The sequence below is a fragment of the Gavialis gangeticus genome, unplaced genomic scaffold (assembly GCF_001723915.1).
Source record: "Gavialis gangeticus isolate Ggan-Ray unplaced genomic scaffold, GavGan_comp1, whole genome shotgun sequence".
Classification (NCBI taxonomy): domain Eukaryota; kingdom Metazoa; phylum Chordata; order Crocodylia; family Gavialidae; genus Gavialis; species Gavialis gangeticus.
In genome coordinates, this window is record NW_017729004.1 from 48,507,357 (window position 1) to 48,526,261 (window position 18,905).

The window sequence follows — 18,905 nt, forward strand, 5'->3', positions numbered from 1 at the left end:
CTGGAGTATAGCAGAGAGGATCCCAAAGATTATCCAGCCCTCCAAACACTACCCTATGCTCCTTATCCATGTGAGCACGAATGATGCAGCTCAGAGCAATCCCAGCCATGTCATGAGTGGCTACAGGGTTTTGGGAGTGGGATTAGGTAATTTCATGTATAGGAGAAAGCATTGAAGTGCATCTGAAGATGAAAATGGAAAATGGGCAGAAAAGGGCATCCAGGTAAAAAATTGATTCGGAAGTAGGAGAGGATTTAACAAACATAACTAAATATTAATAATTAATAATGGCACAGGTCAAAGCATGTCAGTTAGTAAAGATTAGAACCAGCCTGTGTTGTGTTTAGTCGAGAGAACCTGTCAGTAAATGAAGGAAGAAAACAAATATTGCTGTCCAAGAGAAAAAAGAAGGAACTTTGTACAACATATTGGTTCTTGATTAGGATACTTGTCTGTATAAACAGTACGTGTGAATGATGAATACAGGAAGTGACTGAGAAGGGGGGTGGAATTTACAGCTGGTTTTTATCGTTTGTCTCTCAAAGCCCAGGTCATGAGGAATGGTGGTGGGCAGTCATATATAAACTTTAAAGAGATGCTGGCATTTTTTTCAAGCATTTAAAAGGTTATGTGCTGCAATGCAAGACAAATAAATCATGATTCACTGCAACAACAGAGTTGCAGTCAGTTATATAAATGGCCTAGGAAGCACTAAATCTGTCACTTTGTGTATTCTGACCATTTAACAATTGGAATAGTGTTGAAAAGAAAGCTGAATAGAAACGAGGCAAAGCGAAGTGGCTGATGCAGTTAGTAAGATCAGCAGTTGGTGATTCTGAAGCTTACTGGTTATCACAGTAGACCCTGGAGAAGACTTACCTGAGTTGAGTCAAGGAGCAGGAAGCACCAAGACTGTAGAGGAAACATGGAATCATTTACATACTTGAAGTCAGATGTGACTGAATAACATTAATACATGGATTGAACAGCTCTGCAACTTTGCAGGGAAGGTAACCAGCCTATTTTTGGTTCTCTTGTATCAAATGTAGTAAGTAGCATTACCAAGAAAAGAAAAACCATGTGCCATTGATGTCTTCCTGTCAGCAAGAAGTACCACAGTTGGTTTGCTTATGATTCATTCCATGATCATGGGAGAAACAATGGCTTTGTTTGAGTGCTGTTAATTCTATCATAACTTTTTTCAGAACTGGATATAGAAACAGATGGCTTTTAAAAAATACTAGTGACAGTTGTTTTAGCCAAACAATTTTTTTTCACATTAATGAAAATACTGAGCTTGTAACTATGAACTTTAGTAGTTCATATTTGAAATATTGAATATCTCTTTCCAAATTAAAGTCTTTTCAAGAGTTCCATAAAGCTTGCCAGCCTTCTTTCATGTATGCTAAATGTATATTTTATGATGGTTTCTCTGGCTTTCTTAGAGCAAAGGAAAACCATAAAATCCTCAAATTAATTCTGCTATCATTTTTTTATTTTTTTGTATAAAGCTAGATTATTTTTGGTGAATGAAAAATTGACTTTACGTTCTGTCATATATGTACTCATTTGGCACATTTGCTTCTAACCCTCAGAAATCACAACTGCACATAGGGAGATTCTTTTAGATTTTGTAATATGAGCAATATGAGGCTGATTAGGAGGTGGATAGTAAACCTCTGTGGGAATGAACCAGCATGGTGGATATAAAGGAGTGTCTGTTTTAATCTTTACTTCAGACACCTAGGCTAAGATGGTAAATAAGCAAAAAGAAAAAATCTTTTAAAATGTAAGGTGTCATTGAAATAGTGAAACTAAACCCAAGCAAACAAGAAAACTCTTGACCAGCTGTGCAGGTCAGGTTAAATTTTGCCATTTTTCTGCTTAGAAAAGGAAACATAAGCATACTGCCCACTATGCCAAGTGTCACTGCACCCTCTCCATCAGCAATACCACCAACATGCAAGCAGAGTCCTATGATACTAATGGGAAATATGTGTATATTGGGACAATTTGGGCACTAGCTTCCACGGCAGTACTTTGGGGAGAGTCATTTGGTTATTTAAAAGGCACTTAGTAAAATTCCCTCTGTTTGGCGCTAAAGTAGAGGTAGGGTACAGTATGAGAAGTGTGTTGGTGAATTTCATTCTGATGTACCAATTATATGGATAAATAGAAGAACTTGTTTTCCAGGGCTGCCAACCTGGCATTTATTAGTTGAATATAACAGAAAAATGTACTCAAGTGTAGACCAGAAATGGCATGTTTACCTTCAGATAACACTTCTAGACATGTCTGACTAACATATCGGTGTAACTTAATAAGAAATGTTGGCATATTTCTTACCTCTAGGTTAGCTTAATATTTCTTACCTCAAGGTTGGTTTAATGTAAAATCGACTTTTTACATTGCTCAACATCTGCAAACCTAGTTTCTGTTAAACTAACCTTGAAAATAAAATAAAATTAACATTCACATAGATAAAGAATAAAATTAGTAGTTGCCTAGATAAATGATGTTCTGGGGAAGAGTTGTGAGTTTTGTAAAGGGAAATTACTGTCTCACTAATCTGCTGGTGTTCTTTGTGGGTTTTAATAAGCGTGTGGGCAGGGGGGATCTAGTTGATATATCATATTTGGACTCTAAAGAAACTTTTGAGAAAGTTACATACCAATGGCATGGGAAAAGTCATGGGATTAGAGGGAAGGCCCTTCTGTGGATCAAAAACTGGTTAAAAGAAGCAAGGAGTAAAGGTAAACAGTCACTTTTCATGATGGAGGAAGGTCAATAGTGGGTGCCCGTCTACATGTGTGCCTGGGACAGCAGCAATTTGAGCTGGGGCAGTATAGGCCTCTGGTGGGCTGGGCTGACCAGGTGCTATTTACACCCTCAGTTAGTGTCCACACATGTGTTTCAGTGCAGTAAAGTACTCTGCCATGAGATAATACTGTCAGGGACGATACTGTCTTATGGCAGAGTTAATTAGTTTACTGAGCCCTAGTACCAGCGCAGGTGTAGACTCTGACACTTTTCTGTGGAGCTAATTAGTCTACACTGCAGTGCAGTGCATGCATAGATACATCCCCTGTAATGAACAGGAGATAGGTTTAAAACAAACAAGAGGAAATTCTCTCTCTAAACACAGTTTATAGCTAACTTGTGGAACTTATTGCTACAGGAGATTGTAGAGTCCGGTAGTATAACCAGGTTCAAGCAGGGATTCAGTAAGTTCATGATATGCAGGTCTATTGGGAGCTATTAAATAGCATGTATCCTATGACATCACTAAACCAATAATAATGCTAGGAAAAGTATGACAGAGCATTATTCTAGACGTGCCCTGTCCATATACTCTCCCACTAAAGCATCTACTATTTGTTGCTGTCAGGCACAGGAAACTGAGCCAGTAGACTATTTGTGTAACTAGCATGGCACATCTTACATGCTTCTGAGTAATATGAAAGATTTGAAATGGGGGAGAGCAAGGAGAAGTGGGGACAAAATAAAACTACAGTACACCCAGAAAGTGTTTCCTATAGCTGTTGGTTTACATTTATGCAACTTGCATTCATTTTCATATGGTATTGTGGCTTTTGTTAAGCTTTCTAAGACATGGACTTGCTGTTTTCTTCTTCTGTTGCTTCTCACATAGTTACAATATGTTGATAGATTTTACCCAGACTGACTATACCCTGATTTTTTTTATGAGCCCTATCAGCTTAACCACATTTGTTAGATACTCTTTTACCTGTTTTGCCAGAATTAGCATTCAAAATTATTATAATTGGAGGTAATTAGAGAGATTTTTATCTGTCATTAAATCTTGTTTACTCTGCATTTCATGGCCCTCTATAGGCAGTTTTGCTGTTTGTTGTGTGTTCAGATAGGTACCTATATTTATGCGGATGTTTAAAAAAACACTGGGGAAGTGTAGTATCTGAAAATTAATCATATTTCAATATGATGGTGTCCTGTCAAAACAAAAACACCTTTGGTAGTTGAAAGTGGTTTTGGAATTTGGTTAGATGTGAAAGTTTAAAGGGTAAACTGGGATTCTGTAACCCCATAATGTTGGCTGTTAGATAGAAAGCTGCTTTGACATTGCATTAGTTTTCTTTTTTGCCAAAACCATGGGTCACTGACATCATCCCCATTGGATTCTCAGCTGACTGAAAATGAAATTATTTTGCAGGGGCAAAGAGCTTGCTTCTTGGGATCCTAGTAAGCCATCCCTATTTAAGCCATTCCATAGAAATGTTTGTCTAACCTATTCTTATCTCAAAATGTCCAAACTGTGCAAATCGTATTGTATTGAAATCCGCACTAAAATGTTTACTAAACAAGAAACTTGATCTATTAGTAAATTTGAACCTTCAAAAAGATTAAGTATTGCAGTAATTTGGTTTAGGTCTATATTCAGTGAAAGATCTGTTTCACTTTCCCCATAGATGCCAAATAGCTTAATTTAACCTAGTCTTCAATTTTCAATAACTTTCTTTTAAAAGTTTAAAAAATACTTTCAGAAAAAGGGAAAAATACTTTCAAAAGGATCTCTTGGACTCTTGTCAATATGCTGTTTCTTCTCCAATTCTCCATATCTACCCACACAGTTCTATCAGTATGGTTGCCTTGGTACCTGCTCCTGAAAGATGTGAGGTAGAGTTTGACTGCTGAAATAGCATGTTTTTTCATGGAGAAGTACAAGTCATTAGCACAATGGTGTTTGTTTAGCAGTACCTTGTGTACTGTATTGAAGACATTCTTGTTTTGTGGCTCCTATCACTGAAACTTAATTTTGTTGGTAGATTATTTTAGTCATCCCTCTAGGCTAGGGACAGACAATCAAAAAAACCTGAGCGTGAATTGATTCAATCTTTGCAGATTTGTCTAACCTGATTAGGCTAAACCAGTTTGTAACTGTGTAGACATCTACTCTGGATGGAAAAAATTCAGGCACATGCCTGCAGTGGCTCAGGCTAGAAGCTGGGTGGGGTGGGGTGCTAGAGCAGCCCTCCCTTCCCTTCCACAGGGAAGCTGAGCTAAGGAGGGTGTGGTCAGGCCCAGCCAGAATGCTCTTATTATCCACACCCTCAAGCAGCCCAGCAGGGAATGTTTATCACCCCTAACTCAGTGCTGATCAACCCATTAAGAAACAAAGCCTCTCTCCAGTAGTTCAAGCTTTTAAACAGCTTTTGCAAGGAAGGACATTAAGCTATCTGTTGATTAGCTCCAAAAAACCTGTCTGCCCTTGTCTTCTCCCACAGCATGGACTGTAGCCAGCATGTGGTCTGCTAGCTAATGCTTGGGTGTCTATATAAGGCGGTGTGGCAGAAGCAAGGGTGGGGTAATAATCCCTGCTTAGCCGGGAGAAGCAAGGCAGATGCTCTGTGCCTGCAAGTCTCTGTCAGAGCTCTGGCCAGGGAGTAGAGGGGAGGGGCCAGCCCTGCTGTGGAGCAGAGAGGGCCACCCTGCCTAGAGAGCATGCGGAGATGCTGGGGGAGTCTGGTTTATCTTAAACTGACAAGGGGTCTGGGACAGACATTGTATAAACTGGTTTGAGCCAAATCAGTTAAGTCTGATACTACGTTCAACCAGATTTATCTCAAACCAGTTTCAGCCATTTTCAAAGTGGCTTATGTGCACTGGACATAGGTTAAACTAGTTTCTGATCACTTAAACCGGTTTATATGTAATGGCTGTTCCTTGCCCTAATGGGAGATTTGTTTCATAAAACTGGTAGTAGAGATTATTACGAATCCACCCATTATTTGAGTTCTAGCTAGTAAATTTGAATTGTCCAGTATCTTGAAGAATAAATCCCTGAGTTTTGTCTAGCTGGCTACATTCCATTTTCCTGCTGTGCTTAATACCTGAAATCTTGTATGTGGAAGAAATTCAGCACTGTGCATTCTGCTTTTTTCCTAACTCTCATCTTCAGTCTTGACACATTTGTAAGTAAAGTCCCCTGGTGTCAAACTTCCCATTATGCTTTAGTGTGATGACTCTAGTTGACCTTTACTATGATTTTGGAATTTTGTATAAATATCTCAAAATGTGGATTTGAAACAAAGTGAATGTGGACTTATAGAAAGGTTCAGGAGAGATGGTGCTGAAGAATGAAGTCTTTTACACAGACAATTGAAACAACACTAATAGAAGCATTGCCCATTTGCTCTGTGTCACCTAACCTTGACTTGAAGCATGCAAAGCCTTGAAGCAGCCAATTCCCATGCCTGTTCCTTCCTTGGTCTTTTAGCTGCCAGTCCCTACAAGCAAAATAGCTGTAGTAAGATCAGGTTGAATAATTAGATAGATTAGACCTAGAGGACCCAATCTTACTTATGTCATCAGAAAGATCAAGAGGTGTTTTGAAGGCAGTGAGTAGATAAGAAAAAATAGTAGGAGAAAGGCAGAACAAGAAGCACTGATTGGATGTTAAATCCAATAAATTCAAGTAAGAAATAAAGCTAAAAATTATAACAGTGACAATCTAGGGCAGTGATGAATTCTCTCTCTTGACTGCCCAATTTGCTGGAAGATATGCTTTAGTCATGTACACTCTAGTTACTAAACATATTAGGTAATTGGGTGAAGTTTTGTGACATCTTATATAAGAGATGGTCAAACATAGTTGGTCTGTTAGTTGTCCCTTCTGCTCTTCAAACTTATTGGTTAACTGAAACATTTCTCTCAGTTAAACTTGGAATAATTGAAATGCCTGTAGAAGTTCTTAGTGCTAGTATTCCTCAGTTGGAAGGAACTGGAAAAAGTAAGATAACTTCAGGCATTAAAATCAGAAGCTCAGGTTAGTCATTCAGACTTCCCTTTCCAGAGGTGTCTTCTGATTTTACCCAGTGAGCCAGGGCTGGAAGAACCTGTCTGCCACTGTCAACATCTCTTCTGAATATACTGCCATGTGGGCAACAGAATGGGCAAAGAAATGTGCAGCTCTGTTTCTTTACTTTTCCCGTCAACTAATAGCTTGAAGTGTTTTGTTGGTTTGCCTTTGGTTTGCCTTCGTAAGATTTTTTTTTTCTTCCTCCCCACCATTTAATTTTTGCAGAAGTGAACTATTTTCCATTAATGTGCTTGGTGTGTGTTCTCCATTTAACCCTATTTTGGGGAACATCAAGCCAAATGTTCTACCAGGAGCAGGGACCCACTCCTGCTTCAGAAAAATCCACACGATAGGTGAATCCAAATGATGCTTACAGCTACTTCAGTAAAAGGTTTTTGCAGCAAAATGAAAGAAATATAACAATAAAATGTAATATCACCCTGGATCTTTTGGAGGCGCTTCAATCTAGCTTCAATTTTTATAACTGGTGTTTTTTTAATAATTTGAATCTCATTAACAAGCAATGTATATTTTAGACATATGTTATGAAGTTATAGTTTTGTTTATCAGATTGAATTTTATGATTATTTTATCTGATGCCAAAAAAGATTTGAGTCACACTTAGCTTATGTACCAGAATTCATTCCTCTGTGCTGTCTTATCAGTTCTTTTCTATCCCTTTTCTGTTACTAAAACTGTAGAAGAGGCTTCAAACAGAAATGCTGTCATTCCTTGTAGAGAGTCATGAGTTGCAAGTGTTCAGATTTGTATAAAAATTAGTAGTTTTTGTTAAAACCGACATATAAATCACAGTTACATTCCATATAACAAATGAAAACATAATATTTATATTATTCACAATTAATTCTCTTAGTACCTATGTTATGACCTTCTATTCATGACAGTTTTTCCACCCCCACACTTATGCCAATCCATCTCTGTGGAGAACAAAGCACATGGCACCAAAGTAATAAAAATTGTAAGCCCTAGGGTGTAAAACAAAGCTAAAACAAACCAAATCTGACACATTTTTACATATAACTTAAGTTTAGGTTTTGTGTAGTAGATTGATCCCTTACTTAGCCTTTAATAAAATTGGATTCAAGGGTATTTATAGCTAAATAAAAAAATAAAGTTAATTTCTTACTTCACGTTCGTGTGTGTGTGTGTGTGTGTGTGTGTGTGTGTGTGTCAGAGCTGTAAGGAAGGAACATTTAAGTTACAAACTTAATGCCATCTATAAGAAAAATTGGTATGATCACACCAAAGGACTGTGTTTGAGGTCAGTGGTGAAATATACTGCTTGGGAAGTAGTGAGGGGAGGCAGTAAAAGGGAGACAGCTATCGGGATTATGGTATAGGGCCAAATATTGCCTCCTGTGTAATTCCATTGATTTTACTGGTGCTACAATGAGGCTGAATTTAGCCCATTATGAAGAAGTGTTCAGCTGGTATTTCACAGGCAGGATAATGTTTCGAATGCTGAATGCCAACTTTCACTTTTAAAATGTCACAATTGTTTAATTACTTCATTGCATCTTTTTTTAAGCAGTATAAATGCTCCTTGGTGCTCTTGAAGTGAGAAGTGCTGTTTTTTCGTTCTCACTTTTAATGTGTATTTGAACTAGTGCCTGAGACTCCCAGTCATGGCCTAATGTATCGCTGAGCTAGAGCCTGTAGATCCTACGCAAATGCCAAATGAGAAGATAGTCTTGAGAAGCTTACAGTCTAAAATGAGATATCTGGTGACCAGCAGACAAAGAGCACAGGAAACAACACAGTACTGGTCAGCCTGATAGGTAGCTCAACACTGTCTACCTGGTATTTGCTGGAAATTAGTTGTATTTAACTATAGAGCAAACTGTTGCTTGGTTGTTTTTTGTAGGCTATGTCTGGCTTTTGGAGACATTGAGCAGTTTATACAGTACAGTTTTGTGCCAGCAGCATTACAGGAAGACAGGGAGAAATACATAACGCCATTTTGAGGAGCAGTTAAACCTAAGGATGTGAGCAGGGACAAATAATCACTGATGACCAATGACAGCTGTGAACCAAACTTGCCTAGATCAAAGTGGAAGTAGGAATATTTGGTTTTCTTTGTAAATAGTTCAGCTTTGCTGGAGCTCCATCTTCTGTACTTTCAGGTGGCACCTACTAAGTCATAGGCTTGTGTTATTCGTATTGTTTAATAATACTGTGGAAGCACAAAAATAAATTACTTTTGAGTTGTTTAAGCAGATGTTCATATTCACTGTGTAGGTCAAATTTGAACAGTTCATCCTTTGGTGTCATAAGTGCTGGAGACATTTGATGGTTGCAAATATTTATGGCAGGCAACAAAACCACAAATTTTATTAGAACCACATTTTTTTATTTTAGAAGGACACATTCTAAAAGTGTAACAGCCACTTAATCTGATTTCTTCCCTTCTCTCTCTAGTTTAGTTAGCCTTGTATCTTCAGTGTCTGTCCTTTCTTAATCCTGGTGGATTTAAGTTGCATATGAATGCAACCCTTGTGCCAAGGCATCCCATAATTAAGGTAATTAATGCCTTTTAAGGGAGAAATCATAGGATAGGTGACATTTTTCCTTTCTCACAAACGGAGTTCAAATAGCTTGAAATCTTCCTGTTGGGGGGGCTCGTGATTTTACTATGTTGATGCAGTATCTGAGCAGCACTGTAAGCCATTGATTCTTAACATGATTAGAGCTACTTCTTGGTTTTCACCATTGCTTGTCAGACTGGAATCAGGGATCTGATTTTTCTGTCTCAGATCTTGAATAGTCTTTTGCTCCTGTGCAAAATGCTGCTGTTTTGGTCTCATCGGGTGGCTTTTTTACATCAATTTTGAATCATTTTACCCCAGTGTAAATAGCTACTCAAGGTGCAAAGTTATGGAGATTGGCTTTGGGGTTTTTTTTGTTTTTTGCTGGAAGTGAATCAGGGCTTCAGAACCTGATATTTAGGGGTAATATTTTTAATTTCAAATTATATTTATAAATTTACATTCAAATTAGAACAGCTCAGTGCTAAGAAAAATCCTCTTTAAAAGTATGGTAGTGGCAGCGAAAGGTCTACTGGTGGGACTACTTTACATGAGAGCAAAACTTAGCTGTATTCTCTTCTCTCCAGCTGCCCATCTATGGAAGCACTGTTTTAAGGAGCATAGCTTCTGATACTTCACTTGGTGTAAAAGTGAGGCAATGGGCCCAAGCCTCTAACAGTCATTCACAGTCTGCTCGAATAACCGTATTTTGTTTGTGATAAAGTAAACAAGTACTATTTAAATGGACTGATGTACATGGGTAGAACAAAACAAAAATAATCGATGCAATCTCCAACACTCATATTTTGTTTCAGTCTACAGCACTGGATTTTTCCCAGAGGCAATTTTGTGTTTTCACTTACTAAAAATATCCAAATAACATGATGTGATCTATTTAGCAGAATATATGTATTTCTTAAAGGCTTTGGGATAGTATTCTACTTATAACATTTAAATTACACATACAGGGGCACATCTGCCCTGACCATTTTCCTACCCAGGGCCCCAGTACTAGAGAGAGTGGCATAAGAGCTTTTGCAAGCACTGTCCCATACTAGGATTATGTTTGGAATGTTGCTTTTCAGCCCTACTTGGTTCAGTTTATTACACTGAAAAAGTAAGCACCCGCAAATATTTTATCTGTGAACATATAAGAACATGGACATTTTTGCAGTTATACATGTGCACATCTTACGTAAGTTACGTGGGTATCACTTTGGCAATGCTACCATGAGTCCAGTGGTAAAGCTTGTTGGATTCTTCTCCTGCCAGCTTGTACAATCTTTCTGGTGAAAGTGTTCTGTTTATGGGCATTGCTGCTTCATCCATTATTTCAAAAAGTGGGCAGGGATTAGGATAGACATAGACCCAGTATTCCTAAACGTTATAACTAGATATGACATTTTTGTGAAGCCGGTGGCAGGGGAAAACGTAATGTGATGTATTTCAAATGCACACACCAACAGTTCGTTGCGTGTAAGGGATCCTCTCTTTGCTGTAATATCCTTTCACTTCAACAGCATGGCATGTCTTTAAATTGATTAAATTTAAATGAAGAGTATGATATTTAGAATCTGCAGCAGGAACTGTACATTGAGGAGGTGAGCGAAAGTTAAGGCAGCATTCCCCGGTTTAGTTGGTATGGGCTGTAAATTATTGAACCAACTCAAGATTGGACTCCTCAGCTAAGAACCTTCCTGCTGAGATTTTGGAAATATGTAACTGATTTCCATAAGCAAAATTGAATTTGTTCTGTAGCGTGGCTAAATTTGCCTCACTGAATTTAACCATTTATATTAGGTGTACACCGATTGATCATTTTTATTTGTATACAACACTTACAGAATTATAATGGTTAGTGAATGCTTACTGTGTTTGGTGGCTTTGGAGAGAAATGCATATGGTTCTTTTGCAGGTAATAAAATGAAAAATCCAATTTGCAATTGCAGAATAAGCTTCTGAGTGATATATGATCTTCATAGCAGCATCGGTCAGAGGGTTACTGCTAATCACAGTGCTGGCTTGCTTCCCTAGTGGCTTGTGCCTTAAAACTGAATAGAGAACAGTGCAAGTCTGTGTCTTGAGCCAGCTAGCAAAGATTTAGATGCACCAGTTCCTTGCTTATTAGGTCCTCTTTGTCACAGTGCTTAATCCTGCTGCCTGATCCTTGTTAGAACAGCAGTGCTGCTGAGTCCTCTAATAAAGGAGATGGGTGTGAGACTCCTAACTAGAAGCACTGAAGCGTAAGGCAGTTAGGGCAATTGCCGCCTGACTGACAGAGGGGTGAAATGCTTCCTGCATGTTATTACTTAAAAAGAACAGACTTCAGACAGCTGACAGATGAGCTTTGCTGAGGTAATGGTAACTTGTTGATAGGCCTATATGAGACAAGTGTCATCTTTTCACACAGTATAATGGTCTAGCTTTACCCTAATTATGTTAACCCTTTTTCATAGAAAGAGCAGCATTAAGGATTAAATATAATGCAGAGCATGGTGAAATACAGCTGAGACCACCAGCAAACAGCAGTTGGTTGAAGCTATTGCAGTCATATATGCATGTTAACTCTATATATACAAATGCTATTGGTTTGAAAAATAAGCACATCATTTATTCTGTATGGAAATAACAGTTCGGTTCAGCAGGCCTGCTACACTCGATGCTATAATTATAAGCTAGTTTGGTTAGATGAAAAATGCTATATTTTTTCCATTATGATCTACAACAGTTTTTAAATTGTCATCACTTTTGTTATAGTCCTCAGTCACAAAATGCACAATAATAAATTTAAAATAGTGACCATGTTTTATTTTGTATTAAAAATCATTTAATGTATCAAATATATATAGTAATGTCACTGACTTAGTAAAATTAGAATTTAGTACAGTGTCCCCAGGTCATGGGGAAATTCAGCCTTCAGTTCAGCATAAATTTTTCTGGTTGGAAAATGTAACAGTTGCTGAAGCTTCTAGTAAGTCTCAAGTCCTTGTTTTCAAACGAGCATATATACTGGCAGCTTGTAATTAAAAATGTTTGACCTTGGACTGAGAAGTATAGCCCAACAGTGAGCTGTAGGATTTCAGGAAAAACAGTGCTAATGTTTGGTATTGAAAAGGCTAATAACCAACTGAGGTTTGTTCACTGGGCTTGCGCTCTGAGCATTGATGCTGGAGATGGATTGCACCATGGGATATTGGCTATGCAACAGCTCATGTCCCTGTTCATTCTTGCTAGCCACTGTAATGGAAAAATACTAGTGAGCTGTCCTTAAAAAATTGGAATCATTTATGTTATTCTTTATGGCATAATATTATTATAATATTATACCCTGGCATAGTTAGCATGCTCTGAAAAGATAGGCACTGGCATAAGAGTCAGGAAATCTTGAGTTTTAGTTCTTCATCTGCTCATTCTGTTAGTGCTGCATTAAATTTTACCTCCTATGTAGAAGGCCTGACCAAGGCCTCTGCATTAAGTCCAAATGAAGGCTTAATTTAATGAATAAATATGAAGTGCTTGGAGCCAAAGCAATACCTGCTGCAAATGCTGTGATACAAAGTAAGTGGGGGATTAGGGGAGGATTTGGTTCTACAACTTCTGTGATGGAAACGAATGTGCCTTCCTTTTTCTCACATTAAGCCTGAAAATACTGAAATTTGCTTTGATTGTAGGTGTATTGTTTCTGGAAGAAAGAACAACTTCATATACACAATGAGAAATTAATCTGTGATAAAAGATTTTCTTTTGTTTGCTCCCTTTCAGGTCATTTGGATTTGACTGGTCAAAAGCAAGTCTTCAAAGCAGAGAATAATCCCTGGGTCACCCCTATTGCTGACCAGTTCCAGCTGGGAGTCTCTCATGTTTTTGAATATATTCGTTCAGAAACCTATAAATAGTAAGTATTAAATATTACTGTATTATGCCAAACAATTTTTTTTATGGAGCACTTGATGAAGTGCCCACAATTTGTATACAGCATATAGTAATGCAGAAGACACGAATATCTTTATGGGTATTGGTTGTAGCCATGTTGGTTGAAGGCAGGGGTGGGCAAAATACGGCCTGTGGGCTGGATCTGGCCTGTGAGGCCATTCTATCTGGCCTGCGGAGCCCCTAAAAATATTTAGAAAATTAAAATATATCTGTCCTAGGTTCCTGTCAAAGATGACAGGAACCAAGGGCGATAGGACCCAGGAGAAGCCCTGGACGGCTCCCACAACAGCAGGGCCTGCCCAGCCCCGCCCCCCCAGCTGGAAGCCCCAGCAGGGGCTCTTGGCTTGGGACCATGTGACTGCCCTAGCGCAGGAAGCTCAGGTAGGGGGAAGGGCAGGGGAGGACCCCAGGGAAAAACTGAGCATGGGGAAAAGTGGCCCCTTGCCCACCCCATGGCCCACGCTTGCTACTGCAGCCGCTTGCAGCCCGCGTGGGGCTGTCCTGAGCAGGCATAGGCAGCCCCATGCAGGCTGTGAGTAGCTGCGGTGCAGGGTGCCAGCTATGGGGCAAGGGAGGGGCTGCTTTTCCCCCCACGCTCAGCACCAGCTTGTAACCCAACCCCACTGCCAGCTTGGGCCCTGCACCAGCTCTGGGCTCACCCGTTGGGGCTGTGCCATGGCGGCAGCAGCTGAGGCCCCCCTGCTTGCCACACTGGGCAGTGTTTGCTGCTGCTGCCCAGCAGATGAGCTCCAGCAGTGGGGCTAGGTTACAAGCTGGTGCTGAGCACTGGAAAAGCGGGCACTCATGCGCTCCGTGCTTGGCGCCCTATGCTGCAGCCGTTCATAGCCCGCATGGGGCTGCTTGTGCCTGCTCAGGACAGCCCTGCACGGGCTGCAAGCAGCTGCAGCAGGGAGCGTGGGCCACGGGGCAGGTGAGGGGCCACCTTTCCCCCGTGCTCCACACCAGCTCCTTCCTTCCTGGCGAGCAGGCGGTCAGGGCTGTACGCTGCCCCCCCCCGTACCATGGGGCTGGGGGGGCACTGGGAGTGAGCGGCTGCAGGAGCAGGGCCTGCACCCATGTCCCAGGGCCAGTGCCAGCAGAGCTCAGAGCAGGGTGGCAGAAGTACAGGGTCCCAGCTGGCAGGAGCTCTGTGGAGCCGGACCAGCTCTCCCCCCTCTCTGCTGGTACAACCCAGCACGGTTCCACAGACCCCTGCCAGCCTGCATCCTGCTCTGGGCCCCACCAGTGCTGGCCCTGAGATATTGGTCCCAAGACATTGGGACATTGGTCCCAAGATGGTGACCAGGGGGCAGGGCACCTGTCAAGGGGCAGGGCTACCTATGCAGCCTTGGACAGCTTGCCACAACTTGGTTAGTGGCCCTCCTCCTGAAATAATTGCCCGCCTCTGTTCTAAGGACATAGGCAGACAAGGTTCTTTGGGTAAATACGATATCTTTTACTAGACCAATAAAATAGTTGGAAAAATTCATCTTTTCAAGCTTTTGAGTACAAACACCCTTCTTCAGGCTGAGAAAGCGTCTGCAGTTTTTCTGTACTCTTCCTGGATGAGATAGAATAGAATAGAATAGAAGCCAGAGGCCAGTATGCAAGAATGTCAGTCAGTGAAAATGCAAATTAAGGCAGTCAGTGGGTGAGAAACAGATGGGGGAATGTAGACCTGGTGATAACCTTTCTACTATTTACCAGCTGCATCTTATCTGGGGTTTCAGATGTTGGAGAGGTTATAATGTGCCATAAATCCAATGTCTATATTTAGTGCAGTCAGAACTCTTGTGGTAGAGGAGATATATTTTATCAGACCAACTAAAACATTGCAAAAAAATTTCTATTTGCAAGTTTTTGTGTTCACACACCCTTCCTCAGGCAAAGGAGAATGCAAAGATTTAAAAATTTCTCCCAGGCAGAAATGAAACTTCGTATTGCACAGGAGAACTGGAGGATGGTATAAGTTCTCTGGGTGGGAAAGTTCATTTGTATGCTAATTAGGCTCAAGTAAAAGTTGGAGCAGTTTATTTACATCAGAAGTGTCTGATGGCAAACAGGATGTTGAATTTTGCTTCTTTCTTGTTAAGTTGTTTCATATTGCACAGTCCATATATTTATATTTATATATACATATATGCATATTTCCCTTGCTTTATATGAGTTCTGTATGTGCAAATTAACTGTTATGTGATGACCCTTTTATACCAAAATTTGTTATATGTGAGGTAAATGCACTCATGCAAACAGTGTTGTGGATGCCTGCAGTCAGCTGCTTTGTGCAGTGCACTGTGGGAGTGACACACACCAAAATATAGTCTTCTGTGTGGAGCTGTGCCTCTTGCTCATCTGTGAAACATGTTTCTGTAATTGCCATCCCCATTATGATAGTGCCTTATGCTTGTGTGTACTGACTGCTGTTTGTGAGTACCAAAATTGTCTTGTAAAAGTAGTAGAAATGGGTCTGGTGGGCAATACAGTTGAGCTCTTGGAACATATCCCTATTTGTTACATTGTAAAGTTGGTTCCCTTTTAAGTTATGCAGCGTTTTCCAGGAATGCATGTACAACATAAAGCAAGGGAAGTGTGTGTGTGTAGGAAAAAGGAGTTTTGTAAATTTGCTTTGACAATTGGAACTGAGAGATTGGAGAGAGAGTGGTTGTCTTGTGAGAAGTGTGCCCCCACAGGTAATTGAGTATTTTTGTCCTTGATAGATTTTCAATGTGCATTTATTCTGGTATGCAGCTGTTGTTTGGTTTCTCCAGTGTGTTTTCTATCAGGGCATTTAGCGCAGTGAATGAGATGTATTAGATTTCTGGAGGTGCAAGTATAAGATCCAAGAATGGTGATGGTTCTGTTGTGGGGTGTCTCTATTGCGGGGGATGGTGGAGATATGTTGACAGGTTTTACATTCGTTGTCATGTCATGATCTGGATCCATTATGTGTGTTTTGAGCCATAGAACATTGGCTTCTGCTGATGAGTTTGGACAGGTTAGTGATCATCGTGTTTAAAAAGAAAATGTTGGTGCTGGAGTGTTCCAAACCATGGGCACAGCTGTGGGCACCAAAATGGCCCTACAATATGCCAACCTTTTTATGAGCCACCTGGAAGAATAATTTCTCAAGGACTGCACCATCAAACCCATGCTGTACTTGATATACATTGATGACAACATCATCTGGATGGAAAACCTAGTCTTTGATTGATTTCCATCAGAAATTCAATAATCATCACCTCTCCATCGACAGTCTCTTGAATACTCCATCACTAATATTGTCTTTTTAGACACCATGATCACTGTTCAGCACTGTAAAATATAAACCACCGTATACAAGAATCCATGGACCAACATACACATCTGCACAGAACCAGCAATCACCCTAAACACACCAAGAAAGCTGTAATATACAGCTTTGATTCAAGCTGTATATTACAGGGCTTGTATATTACTGTATATTACAAGCTCCGATACCACTGAATTTGCACTGAGAACACACGTAACAATTGCATGTAAAAATCCATAAACATTTGCAACCCATACTAGAAGTAGACCCAGTTCTTAAAGAGATCTTTCCAGAACCACCCATCCTAGCCTTTAAACAAACACTGAACCTTCTCACAAGACAACCACTCTCTCTCCAGTGTCTCAGTTCCAGTTGTCAAAGTGAATCTAGAAAACACCTTTTGGAGACAAAACTATGAACTTCACTACATCAACCTACTGGATACAAAAATCATGGACTAAATATAGACATTGGATTTATGGCACATTATAACCTCCCCAAAATCTGTTACCCCAGATAAGCTGTCTACTATTTACCAGCTACATCTTATTACCAGGTCTGAATTCCCTTTCCCCTCTGCCTCCAACCTGTTTCTCACACATTGACTGCCTCAATTTGCATTTTCACTGATATACTGGCCTCTGGCTTCTATGTTATTCTATCCTATCCATGAAGAGCACAGAACTGCAGATACTTCCTCAGCTTGAGGAAAGGCGTTTGTATCTGAAAGCTTGGAAAGAAAATTTTTTCCAACTATTTTAGTTGGTCTAATAAAAGATATCATATTTACCCAAAGAACCTTGTCTGCAAATGTCTTTATCACATTTAATTAATAAATAATCTGCTTTAATACACTGATATTAAAAGAGATGTTTCTTAAGTCACTCCATAAGATTCAAACCAGATGTAGCAATGGTTTTTAGCACCACTTCAGGATGTCTGCAGTAATTTTGATTTTCATGAATAGCATGCAAATCTGAGGGTTTCACTTTACATTGTCAAATTTATACTCAGGAATTTGATGTGTAAGAAGGTATGTTGTTTAACCATATTGGGAAAATGCATAGCCTTTGTGACATTGTTCCTACTTTTGGTGTTCAGTTTGTGACATTTAGAATCCTTAGAACAGCACTACTTGACAAGTCTTGCTTGGAATAATACTTTTAAAACGTGCAGTTGAATTTTTACAGGTTTAAATAAGTATTTCCTGAGAAGAGCTTCTCTAGTGGTTATGATATGTTGATATTAATATTTTAAGGAATAAGTTTAAATGATAAACACTGCTTAAGCAAGAGTATCTTTATTGCACTAAGAGATATTGTTGAAGATTTGTACATGTCTGTGCCTATGTTACCATACTGCTATTGTTTAAAAAGAAACAGGTAATTGCTTCAAGATTTATAACTCTGACAATTTTAGCAATAGCTTTTTTAGAAATAGTAAATAATGGAACCAGGAATAACAACCTGGGCATTAAAGTTTCACAGTTTCATGGAACTAGGGAAACTATATAATGTATATGTTTCATATTTTTCATAAAGGAAAGCACAAATATTTAAAGTTCTCTGACAGTTTTTATCAGCAATCAGCCAAAATTAATGCAGTGAAAAATGTATAGAAGTTATGATTAAGGATAATAGTTACTATATGACTGCCAGGTACAGTTTCTGCATGGAACGAAATTATCCAGGGGTAACTTGGATACAGAAGTAAAGCTGAAAGGGACATCAAGAAATCATCTAGTCCAATCTGAGTTCAAATGTGCCATCTTGGTATCATTAGCACCATACTCTAGAGCTGAATAGCCACTCAGGCATGTGTATACTTGTACTGTACTGTCACACAATTTCAGCTGGATAGGGTCACAAATGAAAATACGCTTACAAAATTCTTGTGTCTTCATAGTTTCATAGTTTCTAGGGTCGGAAGGGACCTGAGCAGATCATCTAGTCCGACCCCCTGCCATGGCAGGAAGAGCACTGGGGTCAAACGACCCCAGTAAGGTGGTCATCCAACCTCCTCTTAAAAACCCCCAGGGTGGGAGCCTGCACCACCTCACTTGGAAGCTGGTTCCAGACCCTAGCCGCCCTGACTGTGAAGTAGCGCCTCCTGATGTCCAACTTAAACCTTCCCTCCGCCAGCTTGTGACCATTGTTCCTGGTCACTCCTTGCGGCGCTCGGGGGAACAGGGACTCCCCCAGCGCCTGCTGATCCCCCCTAACCAGTTTATAACAGGCCACAAGATCCCCCCTCAGCCTTCTCTTTTGAAGGCTGAACAGGTTCAGGTCCCGCAACCTTT

The 18,905-nt window shown here is 39.9% G+C and overlaps 1 protein-coding gene across 1 annotated transcript in view; it reads left to right on the plus strand.

Annotated features, from left to right (window-relative positions):
- Nucleotides 1–18,905, plus strand: part of RSU1 (Ras suppressor protein 1) — a 205,236-nt gene that overhangs the window by 73,844 nt on the left and 112,487 nt on the right. Inside the window, exon 8 of the mRNA XM_019508345.1 lies at nt 13,147–13,279. Coding sequence (XP_019363890.1) covers nt 13,147–13,279 — 133 coding nt within the window. The remainder of the gene's footprint in view (nt 1–13,146; nt 13,280–18,905) is intronic.